The following is a 24,567-nucleotide window of genomic DNA, read 5'->3' as shown; positions in this document are numbered from 1 at the left end:
TTTGCCAGGTTTTGTAATTCATCCATTTAGAACCTATGATATAATAAGACCTTTTGCAGGATGTCATCCTAGTGAATTATAGTGGTTAGTCGAGTTTTGATTCCCCAAGTATATGTCTGTTATTCACTCTCTTCTGGTGTTTCGAGTAACTACCCAACCTCTTTTTTCCAACTGTTATTTTTTCCCATTTTATTTATGATGAGACTGTTTCTTAGTTCATTATCATCACAATTAATGCTTCGCAAGTGATAAATCTACAGCAGTGAGAAAAATACAAAGTCATAAACAAGCTCTCACGATACATGCTGCCGCTTGAGAACCGGTCAAATGTTTAATTGGCAGAAAAAAAGGAATTCTACTACTTTCTTAAATTTCAGCTATCCAATAATCAAAACAACAACTTTATTTTCAATTCATATTTATTATTATTTAATATATAAATAGATACATCACGTATAAATTCATCATCACCGTATACTTAGTAAAAAAATATTTCTTCTCTAACAATTTCTCTTATTCAAATGATAAAACTACAAATAAAATAATAATCAAAGTAACAAAAGCTTGTGCACTGTACGTTCGATTGAGAATAATTAAAAATTCTACTCACCAAACTATTTGACAAATTAAAGATAAAATTAATTTTATTAATACTTACACAAATCGAGCAACCTTTCATATTTTATTAAAGCTCTTCGGGAACTGCTAATAACACAGTTAACATCGTATTGAGAAGTACGACAATTAGAATCTACTTAATAGGTTAGAGGGTAGTGTTCTTGCTACTTTGGTTATCCAGGTTTCCACCATGTTACATTCCTACTTTTTTCATAATTTTATATTTATGTTGCTGTTTTCAAGTTTTATCTGGCAATTGTAGTGTTATATGCATTTTCATGTTTCTTGAAAATATTTCATTCTTTTTGGAGGTATTGTAAACTCTGTTGTTGTCCGTAAAGTACAAAATTCAAAATTCCGGAACCAACCGGCAGCTTGCGCTACTATCTAGCTCTGACATAATTTGTAACGACAATTTATGACTTTATAATAAAATCCTATCAAAATCCAAGACAACTACAAAATGAAAATATAAAAGGACCCTCTACATATAAATCAGTCTAAATGCCCAATCATTTTACCGTCTAACATCAAAAATGTCCTACAAAAAACAAAGTTGTGCACTAACTTCCCTGATTTATAGAATATCATCTACAAACAAAAATTACTTTATCGCTTATTCAATTTATACCACAATGTCGACACTGTCAGGATATGCATTATGATGATGACCACAGACATTAGCCAAATGCTGTCGCTCATGCTTAGGTCGGAAATCATCATTTCTCGTAAGAAAACTTTGGGACTGCGGAAGTGGCAGTACATCTCTTTCTCTGGACATATGAGGAAAGGACGATCCATTCCGTAAATGGCGTTGATAACCCCATGGAAACCGGCTCGGAAGTAACTGATATGCCACATCCAACGAAATAGTGGGGTAATGTCCACGTAGCGAGTGCAGAATCCAAATACCGAAAACAGGACAGCTAGGATGGGGCCTACAAAAACGGCGATCTGTAATATGAAAAAAAAATGGATGATTTTAAATTATTATTGTTAAACCTCAGATAAAAGGCTAGAATTTTATTTAAAATTTAATTAAATCTAAATAAAAAAATATATTTCGTGAACTTAATAGTGAAGAGTATACATATAACTATCAAGGCAAGTGGTTTTCGACATACTAGAGAGCATGGTGTTGATGAAACTTTAATGAAGTGTATCTAAGCCATGCTAACGCAGAGATTTCTGTGTGCTGAAGTTCTTGATGATCGCTACCTAACAACGGAAACGGCGAAAGACCGCCCTCAAGGAGGTGTCCTATTGCCACTTCTGTGTTGTATGTTGATCGACTCACTACTACTCGAACTGCAAAACCGGCCAATACACGCTCAAGCTTATCAGCCGCGTTAGTTATTGGTCGCGATCTCGAAACGGTGTGTAGAAATACATCACCTGCTGACAACGCGAGACAGCTTTTAGGGATACCGAATTGGCGGCACAAAACCAGAATACCTGGAGTTTCTTATTAAGGCAGGCCTAGACCGGATTCAGGTTGTTGCGCTGTTGATCCGGATGAAGAAAACCGCAAATAAGGCATGGGTACAGAATTGTATTATGATAGCATGGTTGCTTTTAACAAACTCGATATCAGGGTATCGGTTTCGGGGATCTCTCATCTCTCTTGAGGTTCCTATAAATCCGCTTGTCTAACTTATCTGAATATTGCCACAACTGGGAGTGCAGCAACGGCCATGTCCTCATTTCTAAGCTGCACCTTTCTCTCGCAGTGTCTTCCACTGCTATCGGCTAAAAGCCTTCCCAGGTTCACGATGCTTAGTCTACAGGGGTTCGTTTTCACATAATATATTAGCCCAGTGGCGTTCATATCACCAACTTTCATTTGAAGTGGGGAGCATGTCTTCCATAGGTGTCTCCATGATGGAACATGAATCTGGTGAGACCACCGAAATCTACGTACCAACGGCGACTTTATTGCTCAAAGTCGCAAGTATATTCGAAGTCTGTGACTCCGTACGACTTGGAGAGTCAGAATCAGTAGTTTCTATACTCATGTGTTTTGGGCACTGCTAGTGTAGTAATAAACTACCATACTAGATTCTACCCCACACGGCAGGGTGGTATTCGAGTCAAACCAAAGAACTATTAGAATTTTCGAATGTTGATGGCCTTTTACGATTTTGTGTGTTTAACTAAAGATTGCAATTATCACCAAAAATATCTTCCCGTCTTTTGATTTTTTTTTTATTTTTTCCTTTCTTTAAACAAGGAGCTATGACTAATAACGTTTGAGTATACAGTTTCCTATACATGCCAAAATGGAGTGTATATATACCCCACTTGCGCGAAGTATCCAACCAGAGTCTCGATTAGTAATCTATAAAAAAGACATTTTAACTTTCGACACCGATTCCCAATTTCCTAATTGGGAATGAAGTGCTAAAAAGTAGCTATTTCAAAACTGGACCCGTCGTCAGAAACTATCCACCATCTGAGAAAAAATATGATGAGACCCCTATATAATGTTTAATCCTAACAAAAGCTTGCATTATCTGGTTAGATAAAGTAATAAAATCAATCAACAGTATATAATTCCCTTCTAGTATATCCAACCTGCAAATTTACAGTGATTAAAAAATACATAGACCATAATATATAGGACAATTCTGGAAAGTTTGGCGGAGTTTCTGCCAGAATGAACAAAGTTACATCCAATCAAAAATTATGGTCTTTGTGTGAATTTTTGCATTCTGTCTGGCAACGCTTTCTTATATATATTATTTACTACGTACTCCCGGTATCTACCCTATATGTATGTATGTAAATATATGAAATTCAAAGTCAGTAACTCATGTCATCAAAAAGTAAAGGTAAATGCAGTGGGGTTGGATCAATTATTTTTTTCCCATTAATTTCATCTTTTAGGTCGGTCCAGAACGCGAGGTTGAGACATTATTCATTCCCATTGCATCATGTTATCAAACGTTGCTTTAAATCGTGGAGAATTGTTAAGACATAATGCGACTGTCGATCTTTCAAAGACCATCCTTTGTGGCCGAAGATGTTCAAAAGGCGAGAACTATCCCAGAAACCTAAAAAATGGCGAAATTGACCGTGAAGGCTCGCCCGAAAACATTGAGGCTCCACCCAAGTGTTCCATCGACACGTACTTACTTGCCTCTATGCAAGCCAAACTCGGAAAGGTGGAAGGGGACTTGGACAATAGTCCTTTGAACATTTCGATCTTTACATGCCCAATGCGTAGATCCGCATCCGAATCTGAAAAATCAACAAACATGGGAATTCGTACGAGCCTAGCGAAAGATCAACAGGCGAGCTAAATTGGTGAAATGAAAATAAAAAAATAACCGCCCAACCGCGCGCGTGGAGCTGTAAAACTCTGAGTCCATCTGCCGCGATCGAGAGGGAAGATCCACGACAGTTCCCATCCTCGTTCGATGCCCCTTTTGCTTCAGATGTGCTATAAGGCGCGGCTTTTGAGGTTACCGTCCTGGCTTGGAATCCTCTGGCCATTAGAATAAACGATGGCCCGTAATTAATGTGAGCTTTGCGAGGTTAGGGAGGAGGATGGGGAGAGAAAGCTCGAAATCAAAAAGGTTTAATCAAATGAAATTTTTAAAAAAGATATAAAAAAGAACTGATTGAAATTAAATAAATTAAAATAATATAATAAAATCATAAAATATTAGAAGCACCTCTAGCGTTGGCTCACGTAGATATAACTCATTGTCAGAAATAAATACAAGTTCAGATTTTCAATCAAATATGTAAATGTTTTTCCGCAAGTCCAGTTTTCACTTCCGCCTAGCCGGTCCGAATTCCGCTAATTCCTGATTCTGCCAACCCTGACCTTGAACTTCAAAGTCGTAGTCGACGTAGCAGAAGCAAAAATTGCATCAAATTTGGGTATTTCTAGTGGAATGCATATTCGCCCCAGCGAAGGTCAGCCGTTGTGCCTACATTCAATAATGTGTAAACAACCTGGGCAACTTTACGTGCAAGTAGAAGGGTCAACGTACATTTTGCCCGATCAATGTTTACGTGCACTATTAGAGGATTTTAATTAAATATAAATTGTAATTCTTTGAAATGGAAACAGATTTTAGGCCTCAGGAGGAAGCTACTATTTGTTAGGTTTTCTAAAATAAATAAAATTAGTCATTTTGAATGTAGAATATTGGATATAAATGAATGTCCGGATCGGAGTTAAAGAAATTGGAAGCGGAATTAAGATTGGGAAAGCTAAGGGCAGAAAAGGAAGAAATATTACATATTATTAAATGCACTCTCTAGTCAAATTGACCTTGGAAAAGGTGAATGAAATACTACCCATGTCGCAAAGCCGTAGACATAACAGTATATATGGGAGTAATTTTAGTTAAAAGGTTAACTTCACCTGTGACTTTGACAAACAAAATTTTTATTACATTTTTTTTAATTATAACTTTCCGAGAATACGTTCTTAAAATTTCGAGTCGATCCCAATAAAATTGACTGAGATATGATCGTTGAAAGAGAATCCGTCCCGTAAACGACCGCAAATTGAAACTTTAAACGCCTACAAATGACTTATCTGAAATCGGTGACCAAAATTAGTTGGAAACTACCAAAGTCACCTTTCTGAAACTTTGCAGGCTTATTCAGTACATAAAAATGTAGTTTTTAATCGTGTGATCTTCTTTTCCAGAACAAAATATAGTTCAAAAAGACCGTTTTTCAGTAAAATGTGGAAAAGCATATTTTTTTTTCTTAAATCCTTCGATCAAACATTAGTTTTTACTGTTTTTTGGTTCAGTTGATGCAGTTGGACACAATTTGTAACATAAGTGTATAATATTTTTCAATAAAAAAATTGCAAAAATGTATGTATGCACTTTAAAATGATATAATGATAAATGTTGAGAAAAAGCGTCGTAATTTTCTTAGCAAAAACAAGGTTAACCTCTTAAATGATTTTTGGCCTCCACCCAAGTACTTTTCAGCCTGCCCGATTAATTTGTTGTATTTTTGTGGCTGTTTATATGCTACGCTTACAGTCCATTCCTTCGTGTATTTGCTTTTGAATTCCAATAGAGAACGTATTTCCTGCCATGAGCATTTAAAATACTGTTTTTGCAGTTTTTAGTACGAATCCTTCCAAAATATACTTCTTTCTACTTTCCTCACTGGAAATAGTTGTTACAGATAATGATCTCCCATTTTGGATGTGCATAATTCATACATCCACTTTATGCCTTGTGATCTATTCCGATTTCTTGGCATTCGCAGCCTTATACCTACTAATTGACCCAAATGATGGTAATCAAAGAAGTCTCAATCAAAAACAAAATCAGAAGGAAGCAGGAGTATACTCTATACAGTAAGGTCAGCTACTAGTTTAGAACCCTACTTCGATTTTAATTAAAATTTTTCAGATTCGATTTCGAGGGGAAACAATATTCAGGGGAGTCAGTGGCTACACATTAGACAATCTAAAGTGAATAAGTCCCTTATTCTATAACAAAAATGCCCCAACAACAAGGATGTTTTTATGTGGAGCCTCATTTCAAAATACATCACTAACTACTCAAATAAAGTTAATAATGATATTTTACCGAATTTTCGCAGTTTATTGGGAAATCACCCTCAAGTTCATTCTATGAACACAAATGTTTCATGCAAATTATATCACATTTTCTTTTGGAGTAGGGTATGTGAATGCGTTTACGTACAGTGTTGGACTACCGCAACAGCACACTGTTGGACTACCAACTAAACACCTCATTGTCATCAGGGAACTAGCCTGGAACAGTTTAATACATTACTTCGGGCTAACCCTCCCGCTATCCCGGCTTTGGGAGCCTTCAAGTCAGGGAATTCGCCAACGGGACGGGAGGGGAGGAAGAGAGTTGTTAGTTCAGGGAACTCCTTACCTTCTGATCCCTCCGCCGGTCGAGTTCAATCTTCTCCGCAATAAGAAGAGCCCGAACATAATGCGCAATACGATTCCAGCTGCTAGCGCTCTTCGGCATCTCTCTCACAATGTTGTCTGGAGAGAGCTCCTCTGTGTCTACATAAAACTACTAATGAAAGCCATCCCACCTTTCGCAAGAGAAAAAGGTGTGTTCAGCGTCGTCCGTCACTCCATTGTAGAATACACAATCAGGAGATCGCACTTTCCCAATCCTATACAGGTAAGACTGAAAACCTCCATACCCGCTTAGAAGTTGGGCAAAGAAGTAACCAATCTCACGGTGAGTTCAGTTCGGTCACGGGTCTAAATTGTCGATGAGCTTATTTTGTCAAAAGAGTTGCCAATTATATCACATTAAAGTAGATACTTTGGCACACCAAAATGTGGATGCGTATATCGGAAAACTGAATAATAATTTCTTATGTATTCGTGTCCCAAAAAGTATTGTTTCCACTAACACCGTTAAAAAAATCTTTTCTAGTTTTCCGTTTTTATTGCGAGCAACAAAACTTGTCTGTCCTTATGGAGATAATAAACTTCCTCTATTTAGTGGTACGTAAATCACTAATGCTGATATTTTCAACTAATGGAGAATAACTTAACTAAATTCAATTCAATTACAACAATAACAAGATATGCAAGAAGAATTTAGATACGAATATCGTAAATAATGTTTGAACAATATTTATTATAAAAAATCGATGATTAATTTGTCGTAAGAAACTAGTCTTCGAAAAAATTATTACATAAAGAAGGTTTCAAACTAGAATTAGTAGTATTTGATGTAATGTTTCACTCGCTTCTTAACGCTATTGTAATATCAGCTCCAGCTCCGCAAAAAACAGGCAACACGACATACAAACGAGTTATTTAATATTAATAACATGTTTGCAAGAGCCGGTTGGAAAAGGGTGATCCCTTCGAATTTTTCCTCCATATTAATTTTGAGATACAAGTTCTAAGAACATCATTTTCTTGTAAGTATTATACAAGTTCTACGAATATTATTAGCTTGAACTGCTGCTAATATCAACATTGAATGAATTATTATTTGGGCTTTTTGACTTCTGTATGTTGCCAAGGGGTCGATTTTCAAACAAAAAACCCAGTCTCAGTGGATAGACTTCTTTTTGTATGTAAGAATTACAGATTGTCGAAATCCACATTGATTTCCCTTGATATTTTTTATGAAACTTCGAACAATACCTGCACACATTTGAAGAAGCATTTACAAGGGATATTTACAAATTACACATTTAGTTTAAAGATTATCACATCAAAGTTCATTACTTTTACTGATGATTGTCGAGGCGATGTTTAGAGGGTAATGTCCTATTAGGCACCATCTGGAAGCTCTCAATATGAAAAGTTTTAGATTTTAAGCAAATTATTGAGAACTATGACCAGAAAGGCCGGAAAAAACTAAAATGAAGCCTCCAGCTAAAATTTTAACTTCAAAAGATACATTATTATCTTCACATATCTACATCGCCATATCATAAAAATTACTTAAGAAATCAATTGAAATTTATTGCAGGAAATTATTCAACAACAGAGTGCAAAAGAAGGACACAACTTAACTGAAAATTTTAGTGCATGATTTGTTATGAATAAAGTTGCAAGTAGTCAAAATTACGTAGATGGAAAGAAATTATCCTTACTTCGCACTGTGTTTCACGGGGCAAGAGGTTTTACCGAAAAACATAATTTATCTCCTTATTTGAAGCAGCTTTGATGTATTGAACTGTATATAGTTATAAATTACCAATTCGCCAAAGATACACACACAATACATAAATATTTTCTGTTGATGATGAAATGAACGAACGATTCAAACCTAGTCAAGTTTCCGGGATGAGCTGAAAATTTTTCATCATCCAATTAGTTCAACAAGTTTCCCATTGTTCACCGGAGTTCTAATGCAATGCCGGAAATATAATATAAGTTTGCATGATTGCAACAAATACCATTTTTATACCCATTAGCCGATGTTTGTCATGATTTATGTTTATAAGTAGAATCGATTAAATGAATTAGACTTTTGAAATCTTGGATATTCGTTCCAACTTGCTGCTATGCTCTGTTGCCCCATTTGACTCATATGTGTATTATATTTGAGTGGCTTCAAAACAGACGGAGTAGTTTTACGATTTAAAGCGTAGTTACTTATATGCATAAACACAAACGCCAGCCTATTTTTGACTGCTGCGCACAATATTTACAGCAACTCGTTTGTCGTTTTCGACTCTTATTTTTAAGACAGACAGACTTCTTGAGTCAACTTACGTCTAACAAAATTGCCCTAGAAGAATGGGATGAATATTTCATGTAGAGTATGTGGGCTATTCAGCGCCTACATCAAGGAAGTTTGCCATGGCCCTTTTCTACAACTAAGAGGCTGCTAGATTCCTTTCAAGAATGTCGAACACTTCAATGGTAACACCAGAGAAGACTCCCGGGGACTCCCCAGGAGAAGGAACCATTCTATGAACACCTCAAAGGAGTCTAGGAGAAGTTCCTAGAAGTGGCATTGCGATCGTGATAGGCGATCTGAATGCCACAATGGGCTTTGATAAACCTTACTTGGACATGGTGGATGGTGACCGTAACAATGCGGATACTTGAGTTGGGTTTCAACCGATCAATGGTGTACGAATAATCAGATTATTCAGCTTGCTATCGGCGATAGTTTTTGGAGTTGTGCTGTATCATCCAAAGGGCCTCGACAGGAGTCGCCTTCTAACGTGTTTCATACGCTACTTCCCAGAGCCTTAGAGATCACCCAAATTCAATACTGACCGCTTATAGGACCTGTTATCATTTCATAGTTTGACAGTTACCTTGCTGATTGAACAACAAATATTTTGAATAGTCAGCGCGGAATATTGGCAAGCATCTGCTAATAAAAACGGCCTTTTCTTTCTTCGGAAGGGACTCATGTTATCAGCCATTCCGAAGGGGCATCACATGATCTGATGGAATGGTAAAGACGAGGGATTAAGGAGTATATTAATTGCTATAAACGGTGGCAAGCAATTAAGTTTCGATACCATGAGAAGTATCGAGAGGTCCAATAAAATGTCTGCCATGATAGAAGGAATTCCACCTTTGAATTAAGTAGAAAAATAGAAGTTGCCCAAACAACTACGATGTCAGAATCAAGTACTGCATCACGAGATAACTTTCAGGTGGCAGTAAGCTTCTTGGTGGTCCGGTTAAGGACATGAGCGGTCGAATCTTCATTCACGGTGATGAGCAGAAAAAGAGGGTTAAGGAGAACTTCACCAACGAAATCATTTGTATAATATTCAGTGGTATTTCGCCTCTCCTGGATAAAATGACTAGTCACCGTAACATGCGGGGATACAGACCACTTCTCTAAGCGGAAGCAAAATTATTTTTGTCATCAACACACTCAAACAAAGTAAAGCTGGAATGTGCAACTGTTCCTGGCGGATGGGGCAGTTTCTGCAGAGTTGTTGTTTTCACTCATTTGTAAATCCTGGGAAACTCAGGTCTCACCGGGAGGGTAGAAGAAAGTGCATGCTTCCACTTGCAAAGATACCGGCTAAAACCATCCTTGAACACATCAAGGAACAACAGAAAAGTACTAACTATTTTCAGAGGGGCAAATGACGCGGCAAAATATCACGTGTTTCATATCTGCATTAATAGGCAAAATTTATTTCTTGATAGTGTCGCTTCTGATGGTGGTATTTAACTTGATGTCGCATTAAAAACACTGTTACTTTAGAGCTTCAAGTTTTCGTTAATAGTTGCCTAAGTTATTGAGGTACTTTGATTCGGTACAAACGGCGGAAGTGGCAACATTGAGCAAGGACGATGCCCTTTCTCGGTGTATGATCCCATTACGGGCTATGCCATGTAATAGAATCCAATATCTGAAGATGGCTAACGAGTAGATCGCCATAGCAACACATGGCGCAGAGCAGTTGAGGAAGAATGCAAGCTTCTCGGCAACTCCTAAGTAGAGTTGATATATTTCTGCATTCCTAAGTCCAAAAAACATGCGAGCTGAGTTAATTTGCGCAACTAAAGTGTAAAGTTTGAAGTGTTGCAGACATAGTAATGCCGCATTGTGCCTCTGCAGTGTTCTTCAAAGCAGCGTTGTCTGGTCAATCCTCTTTGTGCACACTGCCTTATACGGTCGGTATTTTCCTAACTTCTCACAAAGCTGATCTAAAACAACTCTTACAAAATTGAAATGATCGTCTCTGTGTTTGAATCTGAATCAAACAGTTTCTGACGATCGACACCAATTAAACACGAATTATCACTGTTAATGGTAGGACTTGCCAAAAACTACGCTTGAGATTGCTTCAGACAAACGAGCAACCTGTATGAAGTGGTACACGACACGATGTGTATCTTTTGCGATCGAGGCATAAAATGAACCTTATCAAAGGCAATGAATGCTACTTTGTGATAATGGAGATGAAGAAATTGTGAGTTGTGAGAGAGGGGTCTTTGATGGTGTAGTCATGTAATCCACGCGAACGAAAACTCACTAGCTAAGATTGATTTGAACTTAAAGTCGCTGGGGAACAATTCAATAATAATAATAATCGTTGGTGCAACAATCCATATTGGATCAGGGCCTTGAAGTGTGTTAGAACACTTCATTCAAGACCGTGACGGTACACTACAGTACACTGTAGGAGGCAATGTGGTCAGCATTGCGCTCGCCCGAGATTATTACCCTGATTTGACTCAGGTACTCATTCACAGCTGAGTCGACTGGTGTCCGACGTCAAATCACGATACAAATCCCACTGCCACCAGTGAGATTTGAACCCCGAACTTCCGTACAATAGCCTTGCGCTCTAACCACTCAGCTATCCGGAACAATTCAAGTTCGGTCGAAATAGCTACGGCTCGATATGCAAGATGGTGCTTAGCTTAGCTTATAATCGAGAAACTAGCGAAGTATAATGTCCTGGATGGAGTTCAAATATTATTTACGAGATCGATATAGTTTGCAGTAACAAGATAATAAGTAATATTCATTCATTATTATATATTATATATTTAACGTTTTTCCATCCATATATACACACAACAGTGCAAAATATCATATATTGCCAAACAATACATACATACCTATTAAACACATAAATATTGAGAGTGAAATTATGCGGTGTTTCCAACGATTAATTAATTGAAATAATAAAAACTTGTTGTTTCTTTTTCGTTGGTGTGGGTATTTATTCTTGCAAATACCGATATTTCGGGAACCACTTGTTCTCTTCATCAGTTTCATCAGTGCAAACAAGTTGTTTGCACTGATGAAGGGAACAAGTGGTTCCCGAAATATCGGTATTTGCAAGAATAAATACCCACACCAAGTTGTTTGCACTGATGAAGGGAACAAGTGGTTCCCGAAATATCGGTATTTGCAAGAATAAATACCCACACCAATGAAAAAGAAACAACATAAATATTGTCCACAAATTGCTAAATTTTGTACGCCTAGGATGAACTTAAGGGGTGTTTTCGGGTAAATATCCAAAATATGATACCATATAATTATTAACTTTATTTGTGCAGCTATCGGAACGGGATGTATTTTCAGGCCTAGATTACGAATAGATACATCGTTATGTTTTTTTTTCGGATTTTTCGGTTGATAGGCTCTGAGAACAAGACCTGTTTCACTTTTTGGGGCAGACATTTTGAACGTTCACTCCCCTGCGTTTCATCTAATATCAGTTTAAGGAAGTACTAATCGTGTCCTTTTATTTGATACCCCACATGATCATACTCTGCAAAAAAATGTTTACACCCCCCTTTCGCATGTATGGGAAGCCCCCTTAAAACTCAACACAAAATGGCACCACTCGCTGCATGTAAAGGGACACACAGACATAAATTTCGTATCAATCTTTTCAGCCGTTTCAAGTAAATCGGGCGTAACCGACATTGAACCGATTTTAATGAGGTTTTGTTTCACATAAAACCTTAAAAAGGCGTTGATCACAAAATCTTGTGTCCAAAAGTGAATAGATTTGTTTGTGACTCCATTCGAAAGCAAGAAAGAAAGGATTATTATCAAAAATATGAAGTGAAAGTGACAGGATGGGATACTCAAAAGGAAACAAAATGGCAGAGAAGGTTGGGTGATACATAGCCATAATGATATTTTAAGTAAAACAGTGACATTATTATGTGGAAATATCAATTCGTTCCAATGCCATAAACCCGGCATCCTTCGCCGCAAACTGTTCTGTTATCTTGTCAAAACCCCCTGGCAAGTAGCCTGGTTAAGTCTCTATCCCTTACAAGTTAGTATTATTTTGACACGATTTTTTCAGGTATTGTTTTCTTGATTATTGATGTAACTGACGCTCAACAGTCAAGGTCTCGTTTTAAAAATTAAGCTTTCGCTCACTATTAGGGAAAATCGGCCAGTGAAAATAATGGAAGTATGCTAAATTGCCCCACTCACTCCTTAATGAACTTCTTTCAGGCACCCTGAATCCGATACCTGAACTCAGGAACAACGGTTTGGTTCCAAAAACCCTAACCGATCGGTTAAAGATTAATCCTTTCTGTTGGTATAACTTTTCTTTGAGATAATATCCAAAAACGTTTCATATGTTATGAGCGAGTAATTTTTGGATAAAATTTCACCAAATCTTATTACTTGAGGGTATCCAGGGACAACTGAAAAATTGGGACAAACACAAAGACAATATATAATTTGTAGGAAAACTAAAATCACTGGGATGGTTTTCATCTCATAAATCAATTCCACATAAGCAACTCCACTTGGGGAGTCCACATCTTTTAAATAATTTTCACTGATCCATTCTCAAATTTTGTGGAAAATCGGACACTGTTTGGCTTTACGACCCAAATACTTATCTAAGATGCGGTTACACCTATTGACGCGAAACTTGAACGTTATTGTTCTAAATTGTGCAGTGCCAATTGAACATGTTTTACAAAAGACCTGATGACGATTTCAGGCTACTTAATGTGCGATTTTATGTATTGATCTAGAAAAGCAAGTAACGTATTATATAATATACCGCTAGGACTTTCTAGATATTCCGATATCCACTAATGGTGCACTTGCGTTGCAAGAAGTTTTAGAACAAAGAAAATATCAAACAGTTTCTGGGAAAATAGCTTAAGCGACAAGACTAACGAGCAGCGGATATACAAAAGCTTAATAACATTTGGGAAATATTATGTACATCAGTATTCGTGAGGATTACATCGAAAAGTTTTATAGCTCCATTTCGCAAAAATATAGTGGTTTTCACACCATTATCCCTTCAAATATCGAATGAACCTCGTAACAAGATTTAAATGTTTTATGTCCAGTTACATCATTTAATAACTAGTTTACTTTTACCTAAGAATGTTTACTGCCTGAGGCGTGTGTTTGAAAAATACTAAAAATTAAAATTGCTGAACGACTCAAGTGTGAAAGCTTTTATGATGGCGAATCTAATAAATTTTGCTCGTAACTACTAAATAATTTCATTCAATTTTGCTATACATCTACTCTAAGTTAATATTAATTTATTGATGTTTCATGAAGAAATTTCCCATAAAAATGTCATTTGAACTCATTGCGACTTTGTTGATAATGGAAGGATTTGTAAAATATCAAATAATGTTTTGTTTTAGATATGTAGGACAAGAAATCCTAGTTTGTAAAAAGAAATGAGGAAAGCTTCTCAGCTGATTCCCAAAATAGTGGACAATGCCGATGTTAAGTCTACCCTGAGTTCTGAGAGCCACATTTTTGTAGAGATATTGCTTTACTTTTCATTAGATTTTTTATTGACATAATTACCGAGAATGAACCCTATTATAGAACGGCCAGCTTCGTTGGTTTGAGTCAATGTCGAAAGTAAAGCCAAGACTGATTCCTCTTCCATATCACTAAATACATTTATTCAATGCATTCACAAATATATGGCCTTTGGGGCCTCACATGAACACTCCAGATACAGAAGCTCAGATACAGAAGCTTAGAAATAGCTGTTATGATTCTCTTGAACACAGTTTTATTTTTCATTAGAGTTCGATTTTTGTTGTCATAGTTCCAAAACATGAAAGTGGATCGAATATAAACCAGTATTTTGCAAGAACAAGGGTCTACGAGAGTTCGATTTTTGTTGTCATAGTTCCAAAACATGAAAGTGGATCGAATATAAACCAGTATTTTGCAAGAACAAGGGTCTAAGGGTAGTATAGGTCCCAGGGCGAAATGTGGATTGGTACCCACGATGGAGAATAAAACCTGAGAAACGCCTGCTGAACCAACACCAACAGTCCTACTACCAAATCCTGTCTCCACCTCCACGTGGTGACCGCCGGGAGCTCATTCTTAACGAAAAGCTGCAGACGGTGAAGGATAAAGGCGAGTCTTTCGCGTCTAAAAAAAGGACAAATTGTACCAACTGGTCCTCCAGGTTGGGGGTTGGGTACACGGAAAACAACTTGTTACGAAGCCACAACAGGAGCCTCGGACTGGACGGCTAACACAACGACGCACCCGGCAACGACACCGGAATAACGATTTGCGCATTTTCTCATGTACAGAGATGGAGCCGCCAAGCAGCCAGCCGATATCCAGTCCCAACATAGGGATGAGTAACGGCGATTGTGTTGGACAAGGACCGGTTTCCTGGAGAAGAGCCGCTACACCATAAATTTTAGTAGCCATTCAGCAAACCATGTGCTCGGAGTAGGCTTCTTAGTCAGCCAAAAAATGAAACCTGCTGTTATCGGCTTTGAAAACATAAGCGAACGACTATGCACTCTGCGCTTGCGAGGCAAGTTTAGAAATATAAGCCTCATTAACGTTCACGCCCCTACAGAGGAGACTGCAGAGTCGGAGAACGATACCTTCTATGAGGCAGTAGAACGAACCCTCGAAGCCGGTCCCAGATATGATATCAAAATCATACTTGGGAATTTTAACAGCCAAGTGGGGAAGGAGCCCGTATTCAGGCGATACGTTGGCTCCCATAGCTTACACGAAAATACAAATGATAACGGACTGTGGATTATTCAATTAGCAGTATCACACGAAATGGTTGTTGGAAGTACCTGGTTTGCGCGGAAAGCGGTCCACAAACGTACATGGACCTCTCCAGACGGGACCAATTTCAACCAAATTGACCACGTGTTGATCGAATGCCGCCTCCTCTCAGCCTTGATGAATGTCAGAACATATAGGCGGGGCAATATAGACTCGGATCACTATTTCGTTGGCATGGTGCTGCGAGCTCGAATAACAATACCACCTAGAATCCTCTCTGACAATCAGGTGAGAGTTAACACTGAAGCCATTCATAACACAACCCTCCGCGACACCTATAAGAAGGAAATGGATGCCGTAACAACCGCAGTCAACAGACGACCTGGAGATGAAACATCAACAAATGATCTTCACAACCACCTGAAGAACGCTATCATGGATACGGCCATAAAGATATTTGGCCCCAGCAGCAAAAGGAGTCGGAATGGCTGGTTTGACGATGAATGTAAGCTAGCAACGGAACGGAAGAATACTGCATACCGAGTAATGTTGCATTCTCAAAGAACGCGGGCACGCGCAGAGACTTTTCACGAACTCCGTTGAGCGGAGAAGCGACTTCACAGACGGAAAAAGGAAGCCTGAGAGAACCAATAAATCTGCGAACTAGAAAAGTACAGGGAGCAACCGCACCAGACCAACAGTCAGGAGGATAAAGCCTTACACACCTCGATGCTCATCCTGCCGAGACAAAGAGGGAAATCTGATTTCCGACAGAACTGGCATATTGGAGCGATGGGTTGAGTACTTTGATGAGCTACCGGACAACCAGAACATCGGCGAGTTGGAGGTCCCACCAAGTAAAGACGACGGACAAATACTGCCACCACCAAGTATAGGAGAAACAGTCCATGCAATTCATCGGTTAAAAAACCATAAGTCGCCAGGAGCCGATGGAATTACAGCCGAATTGGTTAAATATGGAGGTGACCAGTTACACCAAGTAGTTCATCAACTTGTGCTCAAGATATGGGACAGCGAATCAATGCCTGACGATTGGCAACGAGACATTATCTGTCTCATACATAAAAACTGAGATATCACACAGTGCAGCAATTATAGAGGTATCACGTTGCTGGGTACCATCTATAAGATATTCTCCGCTATCTTGCTAGGCCGGATAGCCCCATACGCCCAGAACATCATTGGCCCATACCAAAGAGGCTTCACTCCAGGCAAATGAGCAAATGTGTGGCAAGCGATGGAAAAACTGTTGGAATATGGACAACAGTTGCACCATCTATTCATCGACTTTAAAGCCGCCTATGATAGCATAGTCAGGGTAAAACTCTACACGGCCATGAGAGAATTCAGTATCCCGACGAAACTGATAAGACTGACTAAGCTGACCCTGACCAATGTCCGAGGCCAGATAAAAGCAGCAGGATCACTCTCAAGACCATTCGACATCAACAACGGTCTACGGCAAGGGGATGGCCCTCGAGAAAGTGATCCGTGATGCTGAGGTAAATGCAAGAGGTACGATCCTCTTCAAGTCCACCGAACTACTGGCCTATGCTGACGATATCGACATCATGGGAAGAACCACCCGAGACGTACAAACTGCCTTCATCCAGATTGAGCAGGTAGCAATTGGCGCGGCTGCACATCAATGAAGGCAAGACAAAATATATGGTGGCAACGTTAGCACCGATGACGAATCAACCAACAACATCAAACCGCACTGGTCAAACACGAAGAAGAATAAGGATAGGAGAATGCAACTTTGAGACCGTTGACAATTTCTCCTATCTAGGGTCGAAAATTACAACCGATACAGTTACGATGATGAAATCCGCGCACGGTTGTTGTCAACCAACAGAGCCTATTTCAGGTTACAAAAACTGTTCCGCTCGAAACGACTCACCATAGGGTCAAAGCTCTTACTGTACAAGACTATGATCTTGCCAGTCCTCATGTATTCCTCGGAAACTTGGGTTCTTAACAAGAAAAATTGCGAACTCTTGGCTGCGTTCGAGAGAAGAATCCTCCGAAGAATTTTTGGCCCCCAACATGAAGATGGACGATTCCGTAGCATACACAATGACGCAATCTATGGGCGATACCATGACCATCCAGTTTTGGATAAAATCCGGCTCAATAGATTACGGTGGGCGGGTCACTTAATCCGTATGGATGAGGATGATCCAGCCCGGAAAGTCTATAAGGGCAATATCTATGGTAGAAAAAGAAGACGAGGCACACCCTGCCTAAGATGGAGCGGTGGCGTAGGCCAGGACGCCAGACAGCTTTTAGGGATATCGAATTGGTGGACCTCGGCGCAAAACCGGGATGTCTGGAGTTCCTCATTAAGGCAGGCCTAGACCGGATACCGGTTGTTGCGCCGTTGATGAGTAAATCGAGATTCACCGTGCTTCTTGCCGGTGTTGGAATAAGGGACTCCTTTCCCTATTGGGCTTGTTCTAGAGTTGCCCTCATCCTCTTCTTTCCGTCAGCAGAGCATTTCTAGTATCTGCATTATATAGCTACTATTAATTAATTCAAATTTTAATATTATTTTTTTTTTAAATATAGAATTTGCAAAAATTTTCTTCTCCGATATTACTGCTTGAGAACTCCTTACTCCCCCATTTGCTTAAAGATTTAATTCCATTTTTATATATGACGTACAATTTCCACATTGCATCACAATTTATATATTGTGGCAAAAGTAGATGACCAGAACGTCGCAAATTGAAGGAGTGTCGTTGCATCCTTCGTGCCAAATTGTTACAGTTAACGATGAGCGGTCAGAAAAAGGAGGATTTCCGCATTTTTCGAGAAAATTTATTTTTTGTTTCTGGAATTCCCTTTGTCGACTCATGCGGGAAAGTGAATTATGCAGGACCTCCCTAATAACTGCCAAAAATGGTAGAGACTCGGAAACAATGAACCAATAAAGTATGAATGTTTTACGCATCTCCGCTATCCCACACAGTAGGAACGCTCATCAAGGAAACCGGGGCTTCTAAATGAAGTAATAAATACGTTGAGAATGAACAACAAGAGACCAATCCTAAATTAAAAACGCCTGTTTTCAGGTTGAACAAGACAATTACTTGTAATATCCGTGTATATCTGAGGAAGAGACAGACAATTACTTATATTGTCCGTATATATCGAAGGAATAAAAAAGCCCGAAGAAGTGGTTGATCAAGTGCACTTAGTCGATTAGCTTCTAAGCTTAGAGGTTAGGGTGGGGCCTCTCAGATAGACAAAAGTTGGATGTATATGCAGTGAACCAAAAAGCTTTTCTGCACGATTCATCCCATTCATCCATCCAACCTCTTAAGTAATTAAATTTTTTTCTTTTTTTCGTTTTATTTTTTATATATACCTATTCACTTGTTTGTAGAGTTTAATAGAACCACTTTTATTTTCAAAGAAACTCTGCCTCGGCTGCGCAGGGGAAAAGAAGCAGCAGTGGGACAAAACAAGGACCTTGTTTTCGCTCGCCTTTCTTTCAAATTTATTTTTTCGTTTGTTAATTTTAACTGCCATACCTTTAGGTGGAGTTATTCAACATTATAATGAATTTTTGCGAACTTTCGAAATTTATTTAACGAGCCCATCCTCTTTCCCTTCTCTCGGTGAGACTCTAGTTACCTAAAAGGGGCATTTTTGAGTAATTAAGTCAAGAGGTGTCAAGTCAAAGTGGAAGCTCCATAAGTCACACCCCAATCAGAATATGGTACCTTGCGTAGTGGACGTGTCCTTCCACGTTCACATCAACTGGATTAGCCAAACGCTTTTTCTTCTTCTTTTTTTCGGCTAAGCCAGGATATGGAATCTACCAAAGACATGAGCAAAACCGCTGACGTAGATCTGCGCCTACCTATTCAACCACGCCCATGCATCCTTCAGCCGTTCACCCTGTGGAACTGTCGTGAGATATTACTTCGCGGGGCTGGTAAGCAATTATGCTGTAATTGCTATATGGCTACCGCTCGCCTATACCTTTCTACTATACTGAGGTATTTTTCCACATTAGTTACGAATGTTACTAATTCCTGCCATTTGACTTCCGACTCAAGCATGGGATTCTCGCCGCGAAGCGACTGAAATAGAATATTGCATGCTCTGCGTCTCCTTGCTCACCTGGGCAGGTTGGGCATGTTGGCAAGTCATTATGGCCAAGCCTGTGTGGATATTTGCGGTACCCAGCGTGGGGACAGGCTCCGATTGACCCCCATACGAATGATCAGAATCATCTTACGCGCTCATTGGTCTTTCGCGGACGTATCCCATCGGGTTTACCACCTGACCATTGATGATGCGCTTTCCTAGCTCTTGATCAATTGCATAACATCTTGCATTGCTGTTCTCCTAATGTATATTCGTGACATCTCTTCACCCAAGTTGCGTACCGCTCGGCTATAACTAATGCCGCGTCGTCTGATATCATTCGAAAGCCGCAAATCTGTATGAATGCTTTTCCTGATTTTCTTAGTCGCTAATGCTGCAGAGAAGTTGCCAGAAGGCATCTTTCTCGTTTCAGAAACAACCTGTCTGTCGTGCGTACGCGGTGAAAAAATGAATACTGCGATCAGTTAATATTATGATAAGCTTCGTCAGCCGACCATCAAATCGTTCGACTTCTTTAATGGCATCACGAAAACCCTCCGAGATGACAATGTCAACACCATATTGAGTGTGTGGGCTACCAAAATAGAGAAGTTTATAGCCATTTTTACCGCGTTAGCGTCCAATGTCGCAACTTTCGGCGCCAGACCATCGAGTTTCTTGCAGAGCGCAGATGTCAATGCGCCTTTTCCGAATGGCTCTTGCGAGTTCCTCGGTCTTTCCAGTTAGGGTACCAACATTTAGCGTGCAGACACGTATTGGTTTTGTTCGGACTAATTTACTTACGTCCTGACGCCGTCCATGCGTCAAGAACCCTTGCCCATTTCTCGACATGACCGGGGCCTGTCCTGCCGCGTCGACTGAAGTGGACCCCCTAATTTTTGCGAGGCTTGTTACTCGATCCGATCATCTTGTTTCTAACGACATTGGATGCTTTTTTTTGGTTGACCTGTAGCGGGACCTCAGGTAGGATTTAGCATAGTGGAAGAACTCCAATTATACTTTATTTATCTCTTTCCCGGATCTCAGCATTTTATTTTTGTTTTACTGAGGATAGTACAAAGTTCGTTGCCTTAAACTTTCCTCCTTCACCTCGGCTTGGGACCAGAATATTGCTATATACAGTATATATAGATTAGCATCATTTTCCCTGTATTTATAGAGTAAGTTTGATTCAATCTTTTAGCTAAGTTGCACGCAGGAATAACGGAAAAAGGAATTTTGGTATTTAGAATTTTTGCTGTAACCAATCATGTTTCTTTCATTTTTTGATTATTATTTAATTACTTTAACAATTTTATATACATTCTGATTTCAAGTAATATTCTGTTCATATTTATTTAATGATTTTAAATTGGAATTAATAACTCACCCTAACTGGTAGTGTAGCTCCAACGAAGAATCCCCAGGCTTGAGCGCTTAACGTTGCTAGAATGCCCATCAGCCAAAAGTAGTAGAACCTGAAATCCTCTGAATAATTACCCGTTAAATAAAAACTGATGCCTATGTACAAAGAACAGCAAAGCATCTGTAAATATAAGGAATAAAGATTTTAACATTAATTCATATTTCAAACATCCATAAAATAAGCATTTTATTAAGTTACAACTAAGTGCCAAAGATACTAGTAATCGTCGTAATGTACAATGAATGAAGGTGTGTGCATGACGACAGAAGATGAGATTCTACTTGTTTGCTATTTCTTTGCACCTTATCTAAAAGATTCATCAAATAATGGCATCATACCTAAAGATGGCTGATTCAGTTTCCTTCAGATTTGCTAACTCTGATAATTTAGCAAACAAACTCGAAGGCCGTGTTTGAGTCTTTCTATGAACGCTCTATACAACGTAGTCCACATTTAACTTAAATTTTAGCTTAAAGTGGTATCTATTTTAAATATAAGCAACCACTGCAGTAAGCAGCTGCTATTTGTTGTTGTTTGTGTGTTGAGAGTGAAATCGAAAACGTTAGCACGCACGATTGCATTGAGGTTTAGTCAGCCACTCTTGCCTGCAACCAGTTATGCATTCACAACCGCAATAGAAATGCATCTCTGCCAAGCTTCATGTTGCTGTAGCTAACTAAGAGCTCTAGGTCAATGTCTTATACTATGAATCTTATGGTATTGAATTGCAGCGACAAGTTTACCGGATGGCGAGCATGGATCGGATCAGTTTATTGGAAAAAGATACCAATGCGGAGTTTTATGCATACTGAAGCGATTTTAGCTAAGTAGCATTTCTGAAAATTGTGCAAATGTCCGTTACTGGTTCAAGGATAACTATAATATCTTTTCGAAATAAGTAGGGTAAGGCAATCTGAGAGATTTGATAGTGGTATTTCCTCTGAATTCAGGCAGATTGGGATGCTTATTAAGTAAATCGACATTCGTGAACATGTTTGTAAGCTTGAATGTATATACATAGAGTGCGATAGTGGAATTAATATGTAAATACATCTTTTAAAAAGATGAGAAGGGACATAGAGAACATAACAGATAATACGCGGGTAGTTGCGTGCTGTTCTGTGGATGGTTTCTATATCGCCTGGGTAGGTAGCAGTAAATAACGCCTTGCGAAGCAAAACAAGTCGGGATCCCGGAAGCTAGATGCTTCAGGTATAAAAGGTTTTGTGTATTTTTTTTATAAGGACATTTGAGTGTGCGTTTGTCCCATTAGTACGTAGCACGTAATATATTATGTGAGAATATCATCCACATTCAGTATTGAATTTGCAAAAATCGCCAATTGTGACCTATCATAAATTTGTTAGTAATAGGGCAATTTCCACCAAACTTGGTAGGTGTTATACCCTACATTGTTACAAAATTTCGTGATGCTAGAACAGACTTAAGGGGGGTTTTGCAGTCAATTACTAAAAATTATAGCAATGTATTATTATTAACTTTATTTGAATAGATATCGATATGGAGGGTATTTCGGAGCTTAGGTACCATATAGTGGCAGCCTCTTGATTTTTTCAGATGTTTCAGTTGGGTAGTTTCTGAGAATGGGTCCGTTAAAGAAATGATCACTTTCAGCCCCCGCACTCGCCACCTTTCCAACAAACGTAAAAACTAAGATTGGCGTTGGAAAGTACTAACCGACGCATTTCATTTGATACCTCACATCACTATTTTTGTTGAAAAAAATGTAAACCCCTTGTGGCGCGGCAGGATTCGCAGCATTCGAAATTTATTTCGAATGTTGCGAGTGCGAGCGAATAGATGGCGCGGATCTATCCACTTTGCGTAGCACGCCAAGGGAGTGGAAGATCGCAGTAATTATGTTTTTCAGACATGTCACTGATTTTTAATTATTAAGTTGAAAATTGCTAAAGAATATGGAAGTCCTTTTTGAATTAAAAAAATAGAATTTGAGTTAAGTTTGCTGTATAGAATTCGCGTTGAGTTTGCTGTATAGAATTCGCATTGAGTTCGCTTAAATATTTTAATAAAAATATAAGTAATCTTAATTACTTAATTGGTGACCCCGGAACTCGCACCAACAGCATCAACAACTAAGATCCCGAATTCCCAGAACCTGCAAAATTGAAAAACTCAAGCACATCATCATCCCCATCAACAAATCGCAGTCTGCGCAAGCACAATCGCCCAGCAGGCAGCCGCAACAACCGATGGGAGATAAGTAAGAGTTCCGCAGCCGCAGCCGCCATCGCTGCCGCAGCCACTTTCGCCGCCGCACTCAACTCCACCATCGCCGCAGAGGTCGAAGCCGCCGCCGTCACCGCCGTAGCCGCTACCGTCGCAGCCGACACCAATATCACCGCTGCAACCATCGCTATCGCAGCAGGAGCCGAAGGCTCCGCCACCATCGCCGCCTCCTCAGCAGGTGCCGCCGTTTTAGTTGTTATAAGTTAATTGTATTTCACTCTAAGTCAATATTAAAAGTGAATAATTGTCCACCATCGCCGACATTGGTGAAGTTCTATTAACGACAAAAATTCGTCCGAGCAACACGGCAGAAATAGAACTTCCAAGGACTGAGAAGTCCTTCCAAAACATCAGTAGACCGTACGGCAAGCGATTTTCACGCGTTCGCATCTACAGTTGAGTGTGGAGTGCCGTGGTAAACATCACGAAAACGTGTCGCATCTTCAAATCCCGAGTCGGAGCAGAGGCAAGAAAAAACGCGAGAAAACCTTCTCTACACAGTGTACTGCGCGACACACGTCGGACCCTCTCCAGAAGTAGATTTTCACGCGACTTCCCGTACGCACGCCCTCCTGCACAACACCTTTCACGCACCGGACTAGTCATCATTGCCACAACGATCAACAACAGCAACAAACGAACGGCCCCAGCACCGCCAACGCCGCAGCTACAGCCGACAAACTCGACCAGCACCGCCGTCGAGGAGTATACTTAAGTGAAATTATTATTCATTTATATATAATATTTATTCAGTTAAAAAAAAATAGTAATAAAAAAAAATTGAAATCGCTGCAAGAGACGGCGTGCAGGTGTTTAGCATCGCGAGTCCTCCATTCTCATAGGTGGTGTTTTTGGTCTGCGCTGGATAGCGTCCGCTTCGTTTTTTTCTCGTTTCGTGCGTGCATTTGTGGGTGCGGCCTGCCGTGTCGGTGTAAAGTTCACCGCGTTTCAGTATAAACTCACCGCGTTTACATCTCAATCTCGTACTTCTCTGTAAGAAAAATGTCTTTTGACAATAAAGACACGGCAGGCCCATCAGACCCGCAAGTGACCGCCCTCGCCGTACGCGTTCCTCCGTTTTGGCGGCGGAACCCCGAACTGTGGTTCGTGCATTTGGAAGCACAGTTCCAAATGTCCGGCATCACATCGGACGCGACCCGTTTCAACTACGCGGTG

The 24,567-nt window shown here is 39.5% G+C and overlaps 1 protein-coding gene across 3 annotated transcripts in view; it reads right to left on the bottom strand.

Moving 5' to 3' along the window:
* Positions 1-454: 454 nt before the first annotated feature.
* The window catches only part of LOC119660763 (ATP-binding cassette sub-family G member 1), a 221,887-nt gene continuing 197,774 nt past the window's right edge, over positions 455-24,567 (bottom strand). For all 3 annotated transcript variants that reach the window (XM_038069546.1, XM_038069531.1, XM_038069536.1), the window contains exons 11-12: positions 21,088-21,243; positions 455-1,572 (exon numbers count right to left, since the gene is read on the bottom strand). In XM_038069546.1, coding sequence (XP_037925474.1) covers positions 1,228-1,572; positions 21,088-21,243 — 501 coding nt within the window. In that variant the 3' untranslated portion in view covers positions 455-1,227. The remainder of the gene's footprint in view (positions 1,573-21,087; positions 21,244-24,567) is intronic.

The sequence above is a fragment of the Hermetia illucens genome, chromosome 1, assembly GCF_905115235.1.
Source record: "Hermetia illucens chromosome 1, iHerIll2.2.curated.20191125, whole genome shotgun sequence".
Taxonomy (NCBI): domain Eukaryota; kingdom Metazoa; phylum Arthropoda; class Insecta; order Diptera; family Stratiomyidae; genus Hermetia; species Hermetia illucens.
The sequence above is the reverse complement of the archived record's forward strand: the minus strand, read 5'-3'. Positions and strand labels throughout refer to the sequence as shown.